At 38.3% G+C, this 25,762-nt stretch overlaps 1 protein-coding gene across 1 annotated transcript in view; it reads right to left on the bottom strand.

Annotated features, from left to right (window-relative positions):
* The window catches only part of ide (insulin-degrading enzyme), a 42,257-nt gene that overhangs the window by 6,234 nt on the left and 10,261 nt on the right, over nt 1-25,762 (bottom strand). Inside the window, exons 12-22 of the mRNA XM_030155693.1 lie at nt 24,810-24,912; nt 24,598-24,720; nt 24,069-24,151; nt 23,017-23,161; nt 19,672-19,782; nt 19,301-19,421; nt 15,426-15,517; nt 10,920-11,031; nt 6,193-6,360; nt 3,224-3,496; nt 997-1,058 (exon numbers count right to left, since the gene is read on the bottom strand). Of these exons, the coding sequence (XP_030011553.1) occupies nt 997-1,058; nt 3,224-3,496; nt 6,193-6,360; nt 10,920-11,031; nt 15,426-15,517; nt 19,301-19,421; nt 19,672-19,782; nt 23,017-23,161; nt 24,069-24,151; nt 24,598-24,720; nt 24,810-24,912 (1,393 nt within the window). The remainder of the gene's footprint in view (nt 1-996; nt 1,059-3,223; nt 3,497-6,192; nt 6,361-10,919; nt 11,032-15,425; nt 15,518-19,300; nt 19,422-19,671; nt 19,783-23,016; nt 23,162-24,068; nt 24,152-24,597; nt 24,721-24,809; nt 24,913-25,762) is intronic.

Below are 25,762 nucleotides of genomic sequence, written 5' to 3'. Positions count from 1 at the left end.
TCTCCCTTGTCCATCTGTTACTGAAATGCTTAGCAAAACTCTTGCCATTTTATGCTCTTACATATTGAAAAAAAATACAAACTGTTCACTGTTTTGCCAAACAGACACCCTAGAGGATCAACAGTAAAGATCTGACAGTTTTATGAAAATTGGAACCGCACTTTAAAGCAGGTTTTATAAAGTGGTCAAAAGCAGATGTTAATTTTCTGTCCATCTGTTACCGAGGGGTATTTATTATTTTTTAAGCCAGAAAATTAGGTTAAAACATTTTTTTTTTTCAACCACACATCTAAAAGTGCTCATTATTCCCTGAAAAATGAGGTACCATAAATAGTTTTGAAAAGGCAAACAAATTGTAGTAAGGCGCTGGGCCAGCCCCTTATGATTATTGGTTTTTACGTTTACATATAATCCAGTGAGGCTGAAGTTGACACCGTTTTCTACCATTAATCATCAGACTGTTGAACGTATCATTAACATGAATGATAGAGCTCTAAATACTTCTAATACTTCTGCATCATTAAATGTAAAATGAAGGTTGTAATTTATGTGGCTGCCTGTTAATGACACCTCTGCTGTCGATAGAGCATTAACCATGGCCCTGTTGTGCGGCCATTATAGTCAAATGAGCGTCAGGATTTCACAGTGTTCATATAAAACTGAGCAGTTTGGGAAGTAAACGCATCAAGGGAACAGTTCAGGGTGTGAGTTCGTAATGTTCTGTCCTCATTTCTTAGTTAAATTACTGCCATTTCGACGCTCGGATGGGTTTAGCGCTTGTTGTTTCAGTGTGTGGTGAGTAAACATGTGACACGTCCCATGATACGAAGGAAAATAATGACTGAAATAAAAGGGAAACGTGCTCAGACTATTGCTCGTTTCAATAATAATTGTAACCGGTGAGAGTTTGAGCTCAGATAGTGGACTGTGAGGGGTGCGGTGCAGGTCTGACATCATCCATAAAAGGGTGTGATATGTCAAAGTACTGCTACTTACTCTGTAGAAGTCCATTATGTTCTCTTTTGTCAGAGTCTTCAGATAGGCCACCTCAATGTTATCTGCAGCACAACAGGACACAGGTAAGTGTTAAAACAGGATCAGTTTCAGGCATTTGGCCAGTTCTTATGCCAACTGAAAGGAATCCACCTCAGTAAATATCAGCCTCTACTGCATTTTGGTTAATTGAAGTATTTTGTCATTATGCCATCAACACAAATTCAATAAGTATGGGATTCACAGCATTTCCAACCTGATCCATGCACCCTATCTGGTATTATAACCACTGTGGGTCCGCCCTGACTCGGTGCCCTCTCCCGTCTCTGCTCTACCTCTGCTGGTATCAGTAATCACCACCACTCCCTTGGCAGCCCTTTCAGTGTGCCATCACTCAGGGCTTTAGGCAGATTACCAGTGAATCAGGCCCATTACAATCCAATATGGCACTCAGGAGAGTGCTGCCAGAGTGAGGTGTGCTACGGCTGCAGATTATTTCAGGCTTTAATCGATCTCAATTTGTGCAGCTCTAAGCAACATCCAGCTCTCCTCTGGGACCGGCCAAAATATTGATACATCAAGAACTCGGATTTGACGTTCTCTATAACACAAGCACTTCATCACAGCTGCTACATCACACAGCCGGTTCAATCCATTTCAGTGCAAGAAAACATGGATTTGTTTTCTCGTCAAACATAATTGACAGAGTTTTACTAATGTGTTAAAGGAGTCACTTGATGCCTTGAACAGTGAATTCCCCCATTGTGGGATAAATTAAGTTTCACCCATCTGGAGTTGTTTTGCGACAGATTAAGCCCATTTAGAGCTGGTAATGCAGTTGTATACAAATGTTCTTTTATGTCTGTTTTCTTCTTTATGTCACCAAAACCATAGATAATTAGTGGTGCCAGGCACAACAAACCCCGCCCCTGGCACATATTGTAGCTTATTTTGGCATCGATCCAGCTGATGTCAACATGTCTATGTTTGTGCTGATGTCAGCATATTAATAGCCTCTATATATGTGCCAAGTTTGAAGTAAATCGAAACAAAACTGATGTTTTTTTTATAGACATTTGAAATTTTGCCCATTATAAGTAAAATTAAGCAGTCGAACTTTGACCTACTTTTCCCAAAATGTAATCGTATCTGTTCTGGGTCATTGGCAATCTATAAACCCAATTGGGTATGAATTCAACCAATAGTTTTGCTGCTAAAATGTCAACAAAGAAACTAACAAACCGACCCAAAAAGATCACCCCTCGCCTCCCCTTTGGGTTAAAAATAATCCAAAAATAGACAGAACAGAATCCCTACAGTGATAGATCTGCTCTGCTGAACTGAAAGACCAATTCTAAGGACAGTTACAGTAACCTACAGGAACAAAGACTCATTACATATACACTATATGGACAAAAGTATTGGGACACATTGAATTCAGGTGTTTCTTTTCTAACAGGGGTCTGGGATGCAAAACAATAATGACAAATGTCATAATATAGGTTTATATTGGGATAAATGTCATTAGATTGGTTAGTTTTGTTTAAATTGTTATCTTCTATTGTTATCTTCAATCTATTAGATTGGTTAGTTTTGTTTAAATTGTTATCTTCGCTTCCATAATGTCTCACAGGGTGCTTGCTCTTTATCCCAACAAAAATTACAGACTTTTTCAAAACTGTTATGGGGTTAGGGTTAGACTACAACTGCTGCTGCTGACAATTACCGTACTTTCCGGACTATAAGCCGCACCTGACTAAGCCGCAACCACCCCGTCTCCAATGTCTCACCATCGATTCATTGATCCCAAGCTTACGTGCAGCAGCTCTATTTCCTTCTTTGACAGCCGGATCGATTGTTAGCCCAGAAAACATAAATTAGCTGCATCATTTAAGAGCCGCGGGTTCACAGCATGTGGAAAAAAGTAGCGGCTTATAGACTGGAAAGTACGGTATGTCGTACTCGGAGAAATGTTCGTCGGAAGTCTTGACCTTATATGTGCAAATGTTGTGACGAAACTAGTTATAGGCGTAAAAAATTAGGCAGGAATTAAAACGGGTTGTAGAAATCTACTCAATTTTTGCCAAAATGAATATAAATATAGCTTTGCAACACCTGGAGGGTTCAAATTCAAACTTTTGGAACTATTAGTGTCCAAATACACAAATAAACGTACCAACGATTAATAAAAGTGGGTTTAGAAAAAATATGACCCCTTTAAAGGCCTCACCTCTGTCAAAATTATACTGCTGAGAGATGATCTCCCCCCAGTACTTGGCACACTCCGCAGACAGCTTCTTGGGCTTGTCCAGGCGGCGGATGGCCAGAGCCTGGATGTGTTTCTGGAAGGCCTCGTCGCTCATGTCCTCCACGGCCTTTTCCATGGTGCAGAGGAACGCCTCCACGCGACTCTCCAGGTAGTGGGGCGCCTTCTCCGACTGGATGATGAAGCGAAGGCCTTGGACTCCGTTGGCCCGTCGGGGACCGCTGAACACGATGTAGCCTGAAGGGGTGAAGACGAGACAGGAGCTACAGCATCAGCAGGAAGACACTCATTACCACTGGTGTTTGGACTGTGTTCCAAATACTCACAGATCCTGTCCAATAACTGGGAGTAATCACATAATCCTAACAATCAGATCTGATGCGTTTACATGCACTTCAGAAATGTAATAATCGAAAAATCGTTTTAGTTAATTATTGGATTTCTGTCGAGGTGAATAGAATAGAAGCTTTATCGTCATCGTATTAGCACAAGGCGTCACCGTGACAAAATTCAAGGTGCTCTTCAGGTCAGTGCAAATCAAGCTTAACATAAAGGAAAACATATACTATACCTAAAATAAAGGTAGCTAAAAACAATTAAAAGCAGCTAAGAATGAAAGTATCTGAGACAAAATAAAAGTGGCTAGACAATAAAAAACACACACCTGACAACAGTTAACAACATTAAGTCAGACAGCCTAATAAAACCTAAAATAAATATGTATATTGCACATTAGGAGGGATGTAGCAGTAAAGAATAGAGCATTATTGTTTGGTAAGTTTCCGTATTGCCCAGGAAAAGAAACTGCAGGTGCATATTTATGTAGTGACAGTAGAATCAAATTTCCTGATGTCATCTTCCGTTCATGTATTCTCGACTTTTTTTCTTTTTTTAACAAATGCATGGATGTACAAGAATGAAACAAAATACGATTAACAGGCAAGTGCATGAAGGCACCGGAGTACTGGGGAGAAATCCAGGTGTGTTAATCTGATTTCTCATAAATTAGATAACTGCTGTTATTTGATAAAGTATATCACATTATATGTTTACATGGTCACTTGAATAATGCCATAATCAAGAATCACGCACCTCGTTTTCAATTTCAATGTATATATCCATTATACAGTATGTTGTCCATATTTCTTCCATCTATATTATAGATGGCTTTTTGTATATTTGAGTATTTCTTGTAATTTCATATATTGTCAATATTTTTGGTAAAGTTTGTGATATTTTTATACAGTCTAAGTGTTTGCTGCTAAAGAGAAACAGATCTGCTAAACTGATTTTCATTCTTCCTGTAACAGTGACAATAAAGCCCTATTCTATTCTACAATCTGATAACGTCGGAAATCAGATAGGGATGGGAGTATTAGTGTGCATGTAAAGGGGCTCAGTGTCACTGTGTGTCTCTATATCACCGTTATGGAAATGACTCCAGCTGCTACGTTACCCTCCAGCACATTAAAGCCTCTCCTCCACTGAGTCTAGTCTTGTTCAAACTAGTTCTTTTTGGGTTGGCGGCTAAATAACCGTGTCTCAGCCAAGAAAACCGGTTCCAGAGCGGTGCCAACACTTCGCTGGTCTAGAACCAAGACCTGCTTACATCAGGGGCTTCGGGATTATCCTGACAAATAAGACCCACTAGAGCAGAGGTCCCTAACTTGCGGCCCGGGGACCAAATCCAGCCCGCCAAAGGGTCCAGTCTGGCCTGGGGGATGAATTTGTCAAATGCAAAAATTACACTGAAGATATTAATCATTTTAGTTCAGGTTCCACATACAGACCAATTTAATCTCAAGTGGGTCAGATCAGTAAATTACAATCATAATAACCTTTAAATACTCACAACTCCAATTTTTTTCTCTTTGTAAATGGAAACATTTTCATGTCATTTTATTGTATTTACACTCAAACAAACTATCATTTCACAAAAAAACATGAATAATCTGAACAAATATGAACAACCTGAAATGTCTTAAGAGAAGTAAGTGTAATTTTAACAATATTCTGCCTGTTATTAAATGTTTTGTGTATTTGTAGATCCACTGTGATCTGTAAGTTATAATTTACATGTGTAAATGATAAACTGAAGCGTAATATTGTTAAAATTGCGCTTGGTTTTCCTATGAAATTTCAGTTCATGTTATTCACATTGTTTTAAAGGATAGTTGGTGGATGTGAACATTTTCATCACATAATTTTACTTTTTTCACTCTAAAACATAGAGGAAAGTTTGGAGTTAACATTATTTACAGGGGTTGGACAAAATAATGGAAACACCTTCCCCTCAAGATGAAAATGCCCCAATCCGTACAGCTAGAATTGTTAAAGAATGGCATGAGGAACATTCTAATGAAGTTGAGCATCTTGTATGGCCGGCACAGTCCCCAGACCTCAACATTATTGAGCATTTATGGTCAGTTTTAGAGATTCAAGTAAGACGTCGATTTCCACCGCCATCGTCTCTAAAAGAGTTGGAGGGTATTCTAACTGAAGAATGGCTTAAAATTCCTTTGGAAACAATTCACAAGTTGTATGAATCAATACCTCGGAGAATTGAGGCTGTAATTGCCGCAAAAGGCGGACCTACACCATATTAAATTATATTTTGTTGATTTTTTAAGGTGTTTCCATTATTTTGTCCAACCCCTGTATATATTACTATATTATTTCACTGGTCCGGTCCACTTCAGATCAAATTTGGCTTAATGTGGCCCCTGAACTAAAATAAGTTTGAGACCCCTGCATTAGAGGTTTGTAAACACTGCAGCTGAAGGGTTTGGATGCTAACGTAGGCTCATGAGCTGTTAGCGTTGATGGTACCAGGTGTCTACGGTGCATCAAGCTCCAAACGATGTCTTCGAGGGTTTAAGCAGCTCAGTGTTTGTGTTACTTTAAAGTGCGTTTAGTTTCTTCTGTGGGCTCACCCAGCTGTTCTTTGGTTCTCAGTGTGTTGAAACAGGGCTCGGAGATGATCTGACAGAACAGCTCCAGCAGCATGTTGTCGTGGGTGGTCTGCATGTCTGTCTGGTAGTAGATCTCAATCCCACAGTTGTTGTGCACCTCGTTCCTCTGCTGGTAAACATACCAGCCACCTGAAAAAAAAAGAGCAACATTTGTTTATTTTTTTTTCCTTTTCAATGAATCGATCAACACCTGTTATGTCCAAATGCTCCGTCTTATGAAACAGAAACCAATTAAATTTAGCCAGTAGAGGTGTGAGATATGAGATAGCGTGATAACATTTCTCTGTAATTTTATTTACTGAAATAAATACATAACATGAAAAAAGAAAGACATGGGAACGACGATGCAGTTCCAAATTGTGTGATCACTGCATGCTTCAGAGTTAATAAATTAGTTTTATCAATGACAATATATGTAGCATGACACTATATATGAAGGATGACACTTCATTAATGATTTTCAGATTTAATGGCACTAAATCCTTAAATCGACCAGTGAAGTGTCATCCTTCATTCAGGTAGGTGGGTGGGTGGTGCTACAGAAAAAGCTTGTACCTCTTGTGCAGCTAATACAAAACAATTAACTGACTGCGTGCCCAACTTCCTTTGGATTTTTTTTTTTTTAATACCGTTTTCCCCTTTTTGATGTCAAGTTAGGAAGCTACTCTTCAAAATACAAGTCTTCTATATCCAAACTGGAAGTTACCCTTTACATAGTCAAACTAAAAACAATATGCCAAGACACAATTACAGAAGTGAATTTAGCAATTGTACTCGGAGTTATTAACAATATATGTTTGTGACAGTTTCACATTACAACACACATATCTACTGCTCGGAACCACAGACATGTGACAGAGGAAGAAACTGGCCAAAGACTGGTTTCATTTCTCAAATTAAGATGAAAGCAGGGCCATTTGGAGAAGAAAATGCTTTGTATTTTATTTAACCAGGAAAAAGCTCATTGAGGTTAAAAATCTATTTTTTAAGAGTGTCAGCAGCAGCAGAGGTTACACAAAATAGAAATCACTGCTATATATTAAATCTTACATACATCCACACTAAAAATATAAACATAAAACACCATAAGTTATTCTAGGGAGTTTAATTCTTAATTTTGTGTTGTAAAAATTACATCTTTTGTATTGTTGACGGAGGACCCATCATCCTTCTCTGTATTGTCTGTGGAGTCATGGACGTATCGCTGTGTGATTCAATTGTAATTTTTAGATGAATGTATAAAAATGGTGAACTGTTTTGTAAATAAACATGTGAACCATGGAAAATCCTAATAAAAGGAGAATTGGGAAAAAAAAAACAAAACAACACACTGGAAAAAAATCAAAATCTTACCAACTGTACTTTTCCTCATTTCTAGTCAAAATATCTCATCATAGTTAAAATAAGACATAATCACCTAAAGAGCAACTTTTCAGTGAGATATAAGAACTTATTTTTAAACAACAGAGCTTGAAAATCTTATTCCAAGAAATCGTACCAAAATAATTTTCTCTTGTTCCATTTGCAGTTGTGAATTAAGCAAAAAAAATCTGCCAATGGAACAAGTGAAAATGCTCTTGATAAGATTTCTTGGAATAAGATTTTCAAGGTCTATTGTCTCAAAACAAGTTCTTATATCTCACTGAAAAGTTATTCTTTAGGCGATTATGTCTTATTTTAAGTGTAATGAGATATTTTTACTCATAATGAAATATGAAAAAATAAACTTGGTAAGATTTAGATTTTTCCAGTCTAAGTCAGTTCTAAAACCATACATAAAAAAAAAAAAAATCACTAAACTAAGAACATACACAAATTCAAGAAAAAAAAAGAGAAACCTCTTTCTACATAACAAGGGCTGAAGTTCCAGTGTTTGCCTCTGCTTCCCACTGATCCCTTTGTACAAACTCACAAATTATTAAGGAACTCCGATAACTTATAGAAGTGAATTTTGCCTGTGGTTGTACACCTACACAGTACATAATCCATTCCAGCGGATGATCCCTGTTCGCATAATCAGGTCTTTGAGAATCCGATGAGCTGTTTCAGTCACAGATACATTCAGCGTTGTGGTTTAAGGACTGATGAGCGTGAATGCAGTAACACAGCGAAGTTCACACAGAGGACAGCGGTGACACGGTGCAGAAAGGCGGAGATGTTCTGCTAAATGCCAACATTGTGCGTTTTGCTGAGTGGTTCCAAATTGGACTTCTTAAGCCTTTCATCTGTACTTTAAAGTTCCTTTTGCGTCAAATGTGGAGAGGAGCTTTTCACGGCGCTGTGGAGGAACCTGGTTCCTTTTGCAACTCCACTTCAGTTTGTTGGAGTCCATTGTGATCAAGCAGGCTTTGAAGGCAGACACGTTGCTGCTGGGTAATGCAGGTGCCTTAATGCACACTGCTGACGGAGCACTCTGGATGCACACTCTGGGAGCGTCATGTCTGCAGCTCTCACAACATCTCCTTCGGCATTTTTCTCAACATGTCAAAAGTTTCCCTTAAGCTGAAACTAATTTTACTTAAAAACAGACCAGAAAACTCCCCCTAATCAATCAAAGCCTGTGTGTCCAATGGCAGGTTGCATGATTTTAACAGGCTCACTGTTTTTGTTTTTTTTTCTGCACCACTTTAGCAAACAGGTATTGAATGCATGTACATTTTCTGTGTGTGACTAATGACTATAATCCCAGAACATGGTGCAGGTCTGTTTGTCTCTTGCAGTTCTGGACATTACACACAAGCTTAAATTTTAGTCCTTTAATACAGAGCTAATATTTCATTCATTATCCATCATTTCATCAGCTAAAGCCTTCACTAATCAAATGTGTTTGCTCTAATTCCTCCCCTGTTGCTCAGTCTACGTGATAATTTTGTTTGTTGGTGATTTTGAATTTACAAACCAAATTGGGTTAAAACTGTATCAGACAAATATTAGGTAAATAAAGACGAAACACCTGAAAGTCATGGAGGTTATGTCACTTTAACTGTCTCTGTCCACGATCTGCAGATTTTGAAGATGTCTCTGCAGCTTCTACATGATCAGACATGTGGTGATTTTCACCTATTAATAACTTTTTCACCTCACTTTCAAGGATTAAGGTAAAAATGTGTCAAGTCGAGGCAGAGGCCATTTTGGTGTTGAAGTGTATCATGTGTAGAGCTGCAACTTTTTGAGCTGTTCAATACAAAACTAGATATTTCTTTACAATCAAACCATGATCTTCTTTGCTCATAAAATTATCGTCTGAATTAAAAAACGTGTAAATGAAGACAAAATTCAAATAGGATAAAAAAATAAAATAAAATTATTGTTTGCCATTGACCGTGGTTTTTCCAAAGTTATGTCCTATAGGCACAGCAGGAGGACTTCCACTATTAATAATACATTGTGCTACTGCCTTCTTTTTCGGTGTTTGTGAAGCAGACAAGACTCTACACTATTCTACTACAACCCATAACACTGAATGATACTGAACATTAACACTGGTCTACAAGTAAATATAGCTCCAGAATAAAAGTAGTGAAACTTTACCAAGTCTGAGTCACTCAAAAAGAAAATTGAAGTCAAAAGTGTTGATTAGCTGCAGTTTCCGAGACACAGTCCTGGGTCAAATGTGAAATATGGAGAATTAATGAGAAGGATTTTACTCAGAGCTGCCAGATCTACTTCAAAACACACACACACACACAAAAAAAAAAAAAAAAACACTGTCTCCACATTTCAATAGATTCACTTCTCTGGTTCTTTCTAGCAGAGGATTTATAAATCTATTGTATAATTTAACATAGTGTGTACATATGTATAATTACATTCTATCATACACATTGAAAACATCAGCCAACATGCACTTTTGCCATTTGTTTTCAAATTCATCTAAATAAAGTATGTATAGTAAGTATAAGTGTGATCAGATATTTGTTAAATTTATATTGAGGGAAAATGACATAATGATAATCATCACTGTTACACTGCCCAGTCCTGGTTGTAAATCTGTGCAACTGCATCCAGAAGCATTTTGGAAATCAAAAATGAACTGAGACTCCTCAGTAATATTCATTTGAGAATTACCAGACACAGAGAGCTGTTAATTTTTTAGGAGTGATATGAGGTTTCAAACAGATGGTGCCTTCTGTTGGATTACATCCTAATGTTAACAAAGAAACACAAGGAGCACCGCTGATTTATGTGAACCTGTGGCCGAAGCTTTCAGAGTAAATGTATTTGTTGGAAACCCTCTCCGACAGTCGGTCATTCTGTGTTTACATCCTTTATGTCGTCCTGCTGTACGTCTGCTCTGCGTCTGACTGGCAGCCTGGAGCCCAGCCTGGAAAAACCCTCAGCGGGACACAGGATGTCTCCAGGTGGTCCTGCACAGCTCTGCTTTTCCTCTCCACATCACTTGACTTTCCTAATGTAATCAGAGCGGCGGCGCAGGTGCTGTGCTTTACGTGTACGCATTCAGGTGTCCAGTGACGTCCATTTCCATTCACTGACCATTATGTTCCTTGGACAGAATGTGAATTAAATCAAGTCGGTACAAACGTAACACACGGTCAGTGATGACGAAAACGGCAGCGTTGAGTAAGGGCCCTTCTGCACCGTTGCCGTGGAGACAGGCATGAGTGGCAGATAATAATGTAGAGTGTTAACAGCTGTGTGTACGTGATGTGCCGGAGAACACGACCTACCGTCTGGAACCTGCACCTCTCGGTAGCGAATCAGCTGGCTTGGGAGGAGGGGCTTCGTGTGAGCGTGTTCAATGAGCGTGTCCTCCACCATTTGCATCATGCCCAGAGCAGACTGCACCACGAACAGACAAGGAAAGGGAAAATCAAACATTTTAGTGCAAATTGTTAAGGAAATGTGTTCTCATTATGTGCCATTAAGCTCCGTTTAACACAGTCCAAGAATCTGAACTCTGAACATTTCAGACCGGCTCTTATTTCAGTCAGTCATTCTGCAAAATTACTTTGGGCATTTCCAAACAAGCTGTTCTAGTTGTGAGTAGTGTGTGCTCTGCTAGTCCAAGTACCTCTGACATTCAATATTTTCCACCTGTGGTTTATAAACCGACAAACTGATGGCAGGCTTTTCCCAACCATTAAGAGACTAAGGTACAGTGCCCAAGTGGTTCTGGACAGCACCTGAGGCAGCAAAACACTGGATGACTGTTTAAGTTGGTTTTGACAAATTTTCACTGTCGGAATAAAATCATTAGCATTTTGATGGAGTTTAGGATAATTTGGTCTGAGTTGGTCGTAATACTCAGAGCTGTCCGTGTTCTGTGTTGACGTTCCAACACAATCAACGTTGTTTATCATATGTTTTTAAGCCTTAGCTCATGGAAACAGTCATACGAACACCATCAATGACCAACAGGTGTGTTTTCTCCAGCTTCAAACAGGAAACAAATGTCACAAATTAAATACCTGATGGCAGGTGTTGCATTAAATCAGACCCAACAGAATCCTGTTTGGTGTGTGTTTTGTCTGTAGAGAAGTGTGGATGATGAACAGCGATTCAGTCATGGATGTATGAGTTCACTTTACTCTTTTTTTGCTACCTTTGGCTCTTCTTCTATAGTTCAATCATTGAAGTTATTTTAGCACCCTCTACAGGTGACACCATTAGCACCTTCTTTTACTTCTTTTTAATTTTGTTTTTTTTGAAAAAGGTGACAAAATGTCTCCTACATTACCATTCATACAGATATTATCTATTATTATCTATCCTTTTCGTATTTCTTATCTTATACTTACAATAGTGTAAAAAATAACATATGAACTGGGTGCTTACAGTTTCGGTATTTCTCACTTAAAAACAATCAGTGTTATAATACCTCTGGGTTCTTCAGACATTACATGTATGTTTGTACAGTACATGTATTACATGTATTGCATGTATGCAGAAAAACATAAAACGAAGAATAAATACAGGGAAATTCTAAAAAAAAAAAAAAAAAAAAGTGGACATTTTTGGAGGAGTGATACAAATTCTGGGCAGCTAGAGGATATAAACTTAATCCATTTGTCCCAAATATGATCAAATTTATCCCTCTGGATTCTGACAGAGTAAGTACATTTTTCTACTTTGAATATTTGCAAGATTATCTCGTACTAATCTTCTATTGGTACCTTCTTTCAACGACACTTGCTACTTTTCCTCTTTGGAGTTTAGAGCACAAACCTTGACTGAATAGAACCCAAAATCACTAAACGTTAAATCTGATGATGTAGATTCTTAATGTTGAGAGGAGATGAAGCTTAAAGTCACTCATGCTAGTTGTCGTGTGGGAGATTTTGGAAAGACTGAATCTTACAGGGTCATTAATTACAAGTCTGTGACTAAGAACCCTGACAGAGTCTTTAAATGTGGAAAAAGAGGCAAACTTTAGCCTTTTTAAAGTCTCCTAGTATGTGGTGTGTATTAGATGACGAAACGGAAGAGACTGTTTTCTTCCTGCAAATATGGGGAATCTGTTAATGTTGAATGGAGCCTTGTAGTGAATTCATTAATTAGGAGATTTTATTTATTTTCATAAATCTGGTCAAACCTCGACATGAGAATGTGCACAAATTAGCTCAGTTTATTAACAAAAATTCTGAATTTGATTCTTGAAAACACATAGACAATAGTCTGGAAACTATTTCTGCACAAAATAGTGAGAGAGTCGCATTGCAGTTTTTGTGTCTCATACTGCAATTTACAATGACAATACATGACTCATGATGTACAGTATTATTATCTACACGAAACTAAAACTATCACCGCACAGAGGTTGTGGTTTTTTTCTTCTTTGGCTACCACTACCTGCTCATCCCCTGGTCTATACGTCAGACACTCATGATGACACACTGCAACGGTTCCACTGTCTAAACAGAGAGTCACTCATTTCTTTAATACAGGTGAAGATAAGAAGCAGCAGTGAGTAGGCTGTCACATTAATACACGCATTGTTTTTACTTAATTAAACTGTGGTCTTGTGTTGTTGCAAAACTGCTCGAGCTGATACTGCGATTAGATTCATCGTGCAGCTAGAATCTAGAAACCCAAATATTCTTGCACTTGCTTTTAGCCATTTGCTTCTTAATATATGTCACCGCAAATATTGTAAGCATTATTCCGTTTTTGGATTGGTATGACATATACAGGGTGGGGAAGCAAAATTTACAATATTGTGAGGCAGGGTTTGAAAGACAGTGTATGACCAATTAGTTTATTGAAAGTCATGAGAATTTATTTGCCACAAGAAAATGTACATAATAGAAAATGTTTTTATTCTATGTGTCCTCCTTCTTTCTCAATAACTGCCTTCACACGCTTCCTGAAACTTGTGCAAGTGTTCCTCAAATATTGGGGTGACAACTTCTCCCATTCTTCTTTAATAGTATCTTCCAGACTTTCTCGTAATAGTTTTGCTCATAGTCATTCTCTTCTTCCCATTATAAACAGTCTTTATGGACACTCCAACTATTTTTGAAACCTCCTTTGGTGTGACAAGTGCATTCAGCAAATCACACACTCTGACGTTTGCTTTCCTGATTACTCATATGGGCAAAAGTTTGTGAAAAGGTATGGATAATAGTGTTAGGTATGATTATGACATCAATATATGTTTGGTTTCAAAACAATTGACGTAGTGCCTGCTGAGAAAAAAACAACTAAATGTTCATTGTAAATTTTGCTTCCCCACTCTGTATAATTAATCTTTATAATGAGCTGAAGGACTGTAAAAACATATTTCAACTGGAAAAAAGTGTATAAAGATAGAACGATGAGATTATATGAACAGCTATGAGTTTTTACATTTTGCTCCGTATTTGTTTTGCATCTTGCGACATATGTATTTACCTATTTTGGTCTGGTATCGTAATGGTTTTGCATCATTTCGTCAGGTATACATTTACCTGTGCTTTGTACTTCCTGGAAATGTAGTTTTGCACTTGGTTTTGTATTCATTTTGTATTATCTTTGGATGTATTCTGTTTGGTTTGTCTGGCTTTATACAGTATGATTTTATGGCTAGTTGTGTATAGCTAACCATTAAGGCTATTATTTAGAAGGGGACAGGAAATATACGATTTTCTTCACCCTGCTCCTCTTCGAGCATGAGTGTGTACGTGTTTGTTCACTTGATGATTACTGAATGTCTGCTGATGAAATGCACAACCATGAATGAAATAAATGAAATGAAATAATTGTATAATCTCTTTCGGTGTTCTTCTTTGTCCTTACTGTTCTGTATCTGCCTCTTAACCAGACTGTCATTGTAAATAAGAGCTGGTTCTCAATTGGCCTGCCTGGTTAAATAAAATAAGTTGCTTTGAGAAATGAATAATTTTATTAAATTACGTGGTCCTACTTCAAAATAATAATTGTACAGATAGAAGCACAGCCATCAGGGTTAACAAGGGATTTTGTTTTCATGAGCATAAACTGATCCTTTCAATGTCACCACAGGATAACGGGTTAAAATCTGGTACCACGTTTGCTCCACACGCTCTGCTGCACATCTAACCATGAGCAGCAAAGTATTATGTTTTATTTATTTCACTCTGTTTCTTGTGTTTGCTTTCATTTTTTATCATTTGTTTCTCCTGGTTGCTGCTGTGTATCAAATACTCTGTATAAATAAATGTGCCTTGCTAAAATAAAGTTGCCCTGATATTAAATTGTTTTTATTTTCCCTGTCTTGGAGTGCGGCACCATCTGCTAACCTTACACTTCAGCTTTGTTTAAGTGGCTTGGCCTGTTGAGGTTAAGTAGGACAAATTCCTCAACAAAACAGAACCACCTGAATATTTATTGTACAGCCTCATATTGCAGTTTCTCTGCCAAACTACTTGGTCAGTTTCTGCTCTGGCATGACTGGCTGGAGCTGCAGCACAAAGACGACACAAATGGATCGCTGCGAAAACTGGTGAATCCAATTCCTTCTACAGAACACTGACACTGCCATCAAAAATGAGCACTGTTTGCTTCTAGGACCAGCAGGACTTATAACAGTTGTTTGTTTGTTTTTTTTACATATACATCTTATCCATCTCCTATGATACCACACAAGTCTGACTGTAAAGGTGCATTTTGTATTCACTGACATCAAGTTACAGTTTAAAAACTCTGATAAGGAGAAAAAGCTATGCAGGAATTGTTAATCCATCGAGACATTTAATTTTTCTCCCGGTGAAACAAACCTCCTTGGTGATGTTGCCATGGAGAAGAGCCTCAATATGTAACCGTGACAATAGCTGAGGTATGAAGGCCTTGAGGCGTGGGAGAGTTACATCTGGAATACAGATCACAGACAACAGCAATCAATCAAAGAGCAATTTCCCGGGATGCTACGCAGAAAGAATCAGAAAAAAAAAAAAAAAAAAGAGGAAAAAGAGTGAGTCGACATAAAAGGCTCGTCTGGAACAAGAAAACATGCAGGCCTTTTAAAATAAACCTGCACAGAAATTAAGTCTGTGTGGATGTTGGCTGACCAATCTGAATTCAACCAGCGTCTGACCCACATTCATTCAGGGGTGGGCTACGACAAACATGCACACACAAACACACACACAATTGATCTAAATGACTGTCCACAATAACAGCACACAAGAGCCTTGGTCACACTGCCAGACACACTCTGTGTTTGTCACATTGATTTGAGGGTGTTTTCAGAAATATAGTTGGTTGATTTTGAATTGATGAGTTTGTAAACTTGGGAGTGTTTTTCCCCTTTTTGCTAAAACCAATAGTCACAGAAATCAGCACCGGTCCAGAGCATCAAACCTTCTTCTCGTACTTACTTTGACATTCCCACCCCAGGCATAACTGACCAATAAGCAGAGTGAATGTTCTCCCAGAGTTTAGAGAGATGCCATTTGGTTTCTTGATTTTCCTGTGTGGAAAAGCCTGAATCAATAGGCAAAACACTCAAGTTTACCAAGACAACGCCCAATTCAGATGTAAATAAACTGTATGTGTTACAACCAGGTATCTGCAGGTTTAAGGCAGACTTTTTAATGCTTATTTTAATCCTTTACATGTAGGGATAAATGTCGCTTTGTACTGTATTGTAATCTATTCTTGTATTTTAGTCTATCATTTTGCTGTTTTACTCTTCTGTACGACACTGTTTTAATGACATTGTACAGCTGCTTTATGTCTTTAATCTATTCTTGTATTTCTTTTATTTTTGGATTTTCCCCTGTAAGTCACTTTGGAAAAAAGCATCTGCCAAGTAAATAAATGTAAATGTAATGTACTGTATTGTTTTTTTAAGTAGTAATATTTATTTTAGTCCTTGATACTTAAGCACAAATATCGTTTTGCACTATATTGTAGTGTATTGAACTGTACAGTTTTGTAATGTATTGCTTTGTCTTGCACGGATCACTGTTATTTATTAAGTGGGGACTGCGGATGAAAATTAGCACTGATGCTAACTCTGGCATATTTACATGTTCATATTGAAATGGAATGTATAATGTGTTCATTAATGTGCACTGTCCTGCCTACATAAAAATATAAATGAAATTAGTAAAAATATGTTTTTCAAGATCGAAGACCTACATTCATGAAGAAAAAAAAAAATTGATTCACACATTATGATCATATGCTTTTACCCTATGATTCCCTGTTGTGTAGTCAGTGGCAGCTACGGCATCACCACAACAACTCATGCAGAGTTTAGTGATGTCTGGACACACAAATTCCAATATCACCACTTGCAAATATTAGTGTAGACAGTCTGTGTTGAAAATCTGATTTGAGAGACAAATCCGATTTGCCTGCAGCTACGACGGAGCCCAGGAAAGGCGGCAGTGAAAGTGCGTCAGAGTGACAGGGAACTGCAGGAGAGTGAGGACACTGATAAGGGAACAAGCCATGGTAATTGGAGGACCTGGTGACTGGGCTCCAGGCCGTGACCCTGCAGGTTAATTGAGTCTCATGTGAATCTGAGGAGAGAGTGTATGTGTGTGTGTGTGGAGGCTCAGTGGTATAAATATAACAATCTGCCTTTCAGGTTCCAGACCAGCGCTGCGGGGAGGAAAGGCTGCAGTGAGGGAGGCTTCTTTCTGAGGGCAGCTTCAGCATTTAAATGAGGGTGAAGGAGGGACGTGGCAGAGAGGAGACGAGGGCAGCGATCAACTGTGGGCTGAAATACTGAGTAGAGTGTAAGGAGGGTTCAAAAATAACCTGTAGTGTGTGTAAGGTAGAGGTGGCACAAAATACTGATAACTATATACTTCATTGTAGTATCTGATCAAACAAAGGCATCATATATCTTTTTTTTTTTTCCAATCAAACCTTGCAGATCCCTCTAATTTACAACCCTCATACACAAAAAAATGCTATAAAATCCTCACATAATTAATATTTTTCTGTATAAATCTCTTGCATCACTTCAGATTGGCTCAAACCTACAAAATGTTCAATCATTTTCAGGATATTAACCCTTTAGATGCCAGTATGAATACATGATGTCACTGTTGTTATTTATGAAAGGAAAAAAAAGTGAGATTTTTTTCCTGTAATGAATAATGGAGGGGGAAAATTGCTTGAGTTGAGTTTTGGATATGTCAAGAAGTAGTAACACTGATTTTTTTTTTTTTTTATATTTGGAATGTTTTGTGAGATTAAAAAAAATGAGTGTTTCAATTCAAGTTGAGATATTTTTGCCATGAGGGTCCTGCACCGAACATCTACTACTAATGTAATGAAATTGGTGTTACTGCTAATCTCTGATAAGTCCAAGTCTCTGACATAAAACAATGATACATCCCTCCACCATGTATTATATGGATATATTTCATATTTTGTGTTGTTGTTTTTTTTTTTAAATAAAACAAGTTGCATGGGATAAGGTATGTCACACCAGTTCGACCATCTTTTATCTAAGGCCATGTCCTATGTCCATTTCACCCCTTTCTCCTTTTTAACCCTTTTGTATCGATGTTTTTTTTCCCCCTTAAACTTTTTAATATCACAAATGTGCACCCCAGAATTCCTGCTCGAGGGAGTTTAGTTCTTAATTTTGTATTGTATAAATTACATCTTTTGCATTGCTGAGGGAGGAACAATCACCCTTAACTGTATCGTCTGTGGCGTCACTGATGTATTGCTGTGTTATTCAATTGTAATTTTCACATGAATGGATGAAAATGGTTAATTATTATGTGAATAAACATGTGAACCATGGAAAATCCTAATAAAAAATTGGGAAAAAAAAAAACAAAACAACAAAAAAAAAAAACAAGTTGCATGATGTATTCAAACAGGGTAAAAATCCTGTAAAATCTTGAACATTTGCTAGTTTTAAGCAGAGCAGTGATGAAGCAAAGTAATTTAAGAGAATTATACATAAAAAAGGAAAAAAAAAAATTGACAGATTTTTTTTTGTGTATGCATTTGTGGCTCGAGGGTGCACAAAGTGTCATTAGTGTATAATAGAACTGTACGAGTCACTGACATTACATTAAAAGTATGTCAAAAAAGAAATAGTCTTGAAGAAATTCATGCCATAAGTTGTAACAAAGACATAACGATCAATAAATCACAAAAGAAAAATGACAAAAATGGCTCGAGGGGTCAAATCTATACCATTTATCCATATGTAATCAACTGTCATTGTGAGTATTAGAGACTTTCAGCTGAGACTCATGTTTGTAAATCACTTCATCAATGCTGTGAAAACATAGCATTCACACCTTTGGACTTCTTAGTGGTGCCATTACCTCTTAATTTACATAAACATAATTTCGTATAATGCTTCAAGTATCACAGAACGGCTGTATAGTGATACCAGCATTATTGTGGACAATATATCATCTTTACTCCACCCCTAGTGTTAGGATTAATAGCCTTCACTGAGAAACGGTTCAATTCCAGACACTGATAACTTCACAGAAGCTCCACTTCTAACCATAAGTGGGGTTTATAAGGTGAACTGATCTGGACCGTAGTGACCTCTGATTGGCCCACAGTAAAAAAGAAAAAAAAAAAAGTCTAACAAGCACAAGAGCCTGGACTTCAACTGTTTCTCTCTTTCTTTTTTCTGATTTAAAGATGAGTGCCTCACCATCCAGAGCCTCTCTAAGCTCATCTTTGGTCCATGCGACCTCTGTCATTAGCAGACGGAGGTAGTACATGGCGTGCTGGTGGGGCTGCTCAGCTCTGAAGTTGTTCAAAGACCTCATGTACTACGGAAAGAAAGGAGAGGTCAGGTCAACGTCAAGACTTAATGAGCTGGATTTGAAGAGAAAGATACAGCAAGTGTGTCAGAGCGATGCCATAGTCTTAAATTGCAGCGGAAGAACAGCTAAATTACTTTTTGGAGAATGGATCTGGGTTACATCTACGTCACTGTTCGGTGCTTTGCTTCAAGTCGCCCACTGTATCAATCATGACTAATAGTGTTTCACTGATGATGGAGCTGCAGTCAGAGCTTACCGCCTCCTTGATGATGTCAAAGCGCTTCTCATCGATCTCAAAGGTGGCCATCTTCTCGATGATCTTCTTTAGCAGGATGTGCTGTTTGTCACTGTAACCTTTTACAGAGAGCTGTGACAGACAGTGACGGAAAACACAGCGTATTATCGACAAACATAGGGCAAGCCTAGAATTACTACTTAAATATCCTTAAATAGTTGTATATAAAGCTGATTTAATACTGTAAGTCTATTAATTTTACAATTCCTGCCACAAAGAGCTAATTAAACATCTCTGCTCGTAGTGCTTTAAAGAATTAAATGGACCGCAAAAGGCTGATTTATAATACGTTTTTATTAATTCCTCATCTGCTGGAGAGCAAACATATTCCAGTGGAGTTCTGCAGGAAGATAGAGCTGACCCGAGTGGTTAATATTGAAGATTTTTCTATGCAAAAGAGTATTTTATAAAGGAAATGAACACTCAAGGTTATTTAAAGCTTCCATTTTGCAGTGTCATCCACACCTTATGGCCCTTCATGATTCAGCAAAACCTCCAGTTACACAGCCATGCTCTCAGAAACCATCCCGCTCTTGCCTCCCCATTGTCCCTGCAGTGACACCTGTTAAAAGTAATCTCTCCTAACATCATTAACCTTGACACATGCCCAGGCCGCCACAGCGAAACTGCTGACTCAAATCAAACATGAACACAACTACGCAGACGTGTGCTGGACGGCATGAGTGTGGTGACTCATGAATTTTCTGTGCCGAGAGGTTGATCAAGAGATCTATACCGAGACGATGGATGCAGAGTTAGTGTGAAAGTTAGAAGGTTTGAAAGGAACAGAGCACAAACAGCATCACCGCAAACCAGGCTCATTCATAGTCTCTTGAATAAAGTTCCCCAACAAACACACCGTCAACCTGTTATTCATTGATTAAACGAGTGGCTCATTATTACATCCATCAAACCTCCTGGAAACAGATCCACTTCCAACTTACTGTGTACTTGCATCAGCAGGAATATAATTAAAAATGTGCCAGAGCATCTGCATCACTTGGCTTTACTCATTGTGTTCGGCAAGAGACACTTTTTCATGTGTATGAGAGGTTATAGAAAGATTCAGGTGCTTTATGTCTTAGAAGTAAATTGGTCCCTCGCTCCGTTACTACTATGAGGCTTTTTCATTAATGCTACACCTGGATTCATGCGTATGTGACATTTTACTGCTGCTGAGCTCATTACTGCTTTATAATTAAATCTACAGCAATGCATCATTATTTATAATATCGCGTTTGTGGCATCACTCTTCCATAAGAAAAAAAAACGCATCTCTACAAAGTCAACCTGTGACAAGGCATTTTCTAGCTGATCCAAAAGTTTATTCAGCTTAAGGAGAAGAATATTCTCATGCCATAAAGGAACACTTGACACTTCAGTTAATCACAAACATCCAAAATAATCACATTTTAAGATACTGGACAATAGGATGATGGACAAATTATGGCATCAGACAAATGTAGAGTAGAAGTATTGAGGTTTTCTACGAATTTTCAGAGTGTTTAGCTGAGGTACGGGTTCCAGCACAAGCAAATTTAGAGGTTTCCTTAACAAAATAATTGTACATAATTTGGACCATCACCACTTGTGCACAAAATATGGAGATGCTAAACTGTACAGCATCCAAAAAGCTTGAAAGAAATGAGAAGTCCGCTGGGAAAAGTCATTTTATACATGTTTGCTCTCTCTCCACATTGATTTTACATTAATTTGGTTTAGATGGTTGCATCTGCGCCTCATAATGGAAGGGAAACGCCTGGTATAAACCTCCATAAAACGGAAAGACTCCGGTAAAATAGAAGCACCTCAAGTACAGTACTTGACTAAAGTTACCCAGATTCCTCCACTGTATGACACTGGACTAAAGGAATCTCAGAATGGCAGCCAAAAGAATGAAAAAGTAATTAAGGAGTATGTGATGTGCCATCTTGAATTTTTCCACCCCCTTCTTAATAACTCCATATTCACTCTCTGAACACATTACCCTAATTGAACTTTGGAAGTGAATCTGTAATATTAGACAGTCATGCATCCTTGAACAAAGTGAGGAACCAAATGTCTACACAGATGCTCAATTTTAACCGTTTTATTGCCTTCGAGCCCAAAATATTAAAAAAAAAAAAAAAAAAAAGAGAAGTGCAGTGAAATTTCTACAGGTTTTGTGACAATAAAACAGAAAATATGAATATATGTGCACAAATCTGGATGATGATTATAGATAAATTCTCCTGAAAATTACCATCAATCATGAATAGAAATAAAGTGTCCTAAAGTTTAGTAACAAAGTCAGAGTGGGCATGAAAGGCCGGGGGCAAGCAAATCCCACAGATCTTTCTGGCCGAACAAACATGGTACACAGCACTTCACATAATCAAACTGAGTGTTAAAAGCCAAGCCATTTCCACACGCTCTCAAAGCTTCAGACCTTTCACCAGGGTTCCCACTTCCCTCCAGACTTCCAACTGCTTACTTACGAGAATGGCATTCATCCCTGAGGCTACGCCATACACCAGCCCGGCCAGGCGGGCTGCATATGTATACTCTTTTAAATCATCCTTCAGTAACCTGAGTAACAAGTAGGTCATGTTGCAGTGCAGGGGGTCTGCATAAAGGTAGCGACTAATGGAAGGAAAAAGAACAAAAAACAAACACATACATGTTTTTTGGGAATGAGGTGATGTCAAAGAAAATAACACAGGGAGAATGATGAAAAGAGTATGTATATGCAGCCTCGTGACCAGCTTTGTGTCCCGCAAAGACATATTTTCTAGACACTAGTTCTACACTTACACCTGCTTCACTTGATGCGATACGTACAGGTGTGAGTTCAGACCTAATACATCTTAAAAAGACAGAAATGGAACCAGTCCGGTATACCTGACAATGAGAGAAACTACTGTGCACTCCTGCTAAGGAGTCTGTTGGGGTTTTACAAAAAAAGGAAAGTGAAGAAAGAGGGAAATGGTTTGATGAAGAATGAAAAGGGAAATGCAGGTAGAGCAGAGGCTTCACTGAAACTGGGCAGATCTGGGTTGTAAACTTTAGAGAGTTTATCAGTTTTAAGATTATTTCTGGCACTACAGACTATTACTTGGAATATTTAAGTGTAAACCTTTTAATTTAAACCATATCATCCTGACTGATGCAATATTCTAATGCACAAAGACTAAGAAATCATGGAAATGTCACCAACCCAGACCTGGTTCAGCCACGGTGGCCTAGTCTGACAATGATAAGAAGGGCAAGGGGCTTCAGGTTTGGGATGTGGCGTGAGGACGATGGGGAGAGATTTTTAATACTTACATACATCCCATAGACGGTATTTTGGAGGTCATAGTTCAAGCCAGCTAGCTCGGCTGCATATGCATACTCGTTGAGGGAGTCCTTGAGGAGCTCCAGGTATAAATATGCCATGTTACAATGCAATGGATCCACATACGCAAACGGGCTGTAGAGAAAATCGCAGTGGTGAAATATTACGTAGAATATAACTCTTAATGGTGGCAAGAGATTCCAGATACAGTTAAGTGCTTGATTTAATTGAATGGCTGCAGGTGAAATAGTAAATGTAAGCTACTCTCGGGACAAAGCTGATGTATCCTCCTGCTCATTGTAATCAGCAGATGATCCTCAAGTGCTCATCTATCTAAACTGGTGCAGGAACAGTAACAAATTTACAAGAAAAATGAGATGTCTAAATGCACTTCATTTATTAGTAGCGCACGTATTATTTCATTAGTCATGTATACACATAAGCATGTCAGAAGAAGCTTGAATTTATGAGATAAATGAATTAAGTGGATGTAGATGTTCCTCAAACACTGGATTTTTACTTGTAAATTCTGATACAGAGTGAATATTTCATAGCAGAACAGTGATAATGAAGCAAATTTCATGCAGCAGATTTAACACAGGCACAAATGATGACTGAACACACCTTTTCCACAGCAGGTATTTTGACTTGTTAAACCAGAAAACATATGTGTAACTGGTATTATGTCAAAAGTCTGCTGTGAAAAACGCGCATTCAATTCATCTACTTCGGTTGCATGGTCTTGGTACTTGGTTCTAAGTAGATTTGTGCATTTTCACAGCTTTTTCACATGTGATACTTTTATTTAGGGGTGGGCAATCTGGCCAAAGGATCATAACAGAAGATTATTCACTGATTTAGCCTGTCAAAGCTACCAATGGGTGAAGGTGGAGTGTGTCATGGATATCACCAGTTATTATGGTTTCTTAAAATATAAAACTGTAGCTCTTTGTTTGCAAAAGCTTTATTCATGCAGCCAAATAGACAGGACCATGTGCCCAAACTTGCAAAACAGTCTTATGGCTTATGTTTAGATATTTACCTGAAGAACTCAAAGTTCAGGCAGGCTTTGGGCAGGAAGAACTTATCATCCTGTTTGAACCACACTTTGCTCATAGCGGTGTCCTGGAAAAAACAAAGAGCACGCAGGGCTTTCACATTTTCAGATCCACTTCGGTTCATTTTGCACATATCCAGTCATTTGCAGAGGGAGCTGTAATTGTCAGGCTATGCACACTAGTCCAATAAAAAAATGATTCAGCAGATGCAGATCACACTCTGGTCTTTGCCCTCGGGCTGAGTGACAGTGGCAAAGAAGAAAGAAGCAGCTACTTTTATTATTGCAGAGAACGGAATATATGCAGGCTCTTCTTAACAGCTTTCTTGTGCACTTGACATAATCACAAAGCAGTGGTAAATGCACTACGTCTCAATCACAACACCAGCTCATTAACATATAAAAGACAAAGGCACTTTTAACAATATTCAGTTAAACAAGGGGTGTCTACTGCTATTACTTAATGATGACTGACAATGCTTTGATGTAAGAGCAGCACAGTAAAAACACTTGCCTTGATTAGAGTGGGGATGGGCGGAGAGTCTTTCTCAAGTGGGTAGATCTCAAAGTTGGTGGGGATAAACTCATTTCTCATGGGCAACTTGAACTTGCCGTTGAGGTCTGCATTCGCCCATTTCTGGAACACACGTGTGTAATCAGCAGGTTGTCGTACTGAAGGCAGTGGATCTTTTAATTGTGTGATCTGCTGTGGCTGCAGTGCGTCACCTGGATGGTGGCCTCAGAGATGGCTTCCTGTTTATACTGCGTACCGTACCATTCCTCCGTCTGGTCTGTTTGCCCCTCAAATGACTTTGACACCACTGCAACTCTGGAAAAAGACAAGAGACGAACCAGGTCACGTTACATGGATTCTTCTATGTCAGACCTGATTAGATACTTGTTTGCCGACGCTCCATAATATGAGATGTGAGTGCTTTGCTACCTTTGCTCTAAATGGATAACTTTTTGCAAAGACTCATTGACATGTGCTATGTTTAGAATTCCTATAAGCCCTCATTATGCTCCATTCAGAGGGCATGTTTGACTACAATGCAAACATTGTACTTTCAATTATCTAACGCAAAAAGAGATTACCAGATGCTGAGATTCAATGTAAAGAGAAATCATAACTTTTAGGATCTTAATGATGCAACACAACTCACTATAACTTCTAATGCGACTGCTGGAATGGGATTTTTAATAGGAAATGCTGCCATGAATGCAGAGCAGTGCTGCACAACACTGCACTTAAATAGGCACTTCAGTAAATGAGAGACTGGCACAGGGTCAGCCAGAGACGGCATCCAAGCTCCACAGTCTGAAGCGTCAACTAGATACAAGTCTGCACTTTGCTTGAAACAACAGAAACACACTTCAGAAATGAAACTGTGGAGCCTAATAGCCTTTCAACAATTTAGATAATCAATTCTAATTATCCGACACAGTTTCAATACTTAATTCCACTTCCTCATCATCTTCTTTCTGACAGGCACTGTTGTCAGAAGCCATTTATATTTTCAAAGCTATGCTCATCTTCTAAAATTTTGGCAGGTTTTCCCTGCGGTATTGAAAAAGGTATTCCACTGCTGTGACAACCCTAAAGGTGTTTCTTTTAAATTACCTAAAACTATTCCAGGCATTTGTTGTTTTTGTTATTTGGCATTTATACCATCACCGGA

This window comes from Sphaeramia orbicularis, chromosome 15, assembly GCF_902148855.1.
Source record: "Sphaeramia orbicularis chromosome 15, fSphaOr1.1, whole genome shotgun sequence".
Taxonomy (NCBI): Eukaryota; Metazoa; Chordata; class Actinopteri; order Kurtiformes; family Apogonidae; genus Sphaeramia; species Sphaeramia orbicularis.
This window is presented reverse-complemented; position numbering and strand designations above follow the sequence as displayed.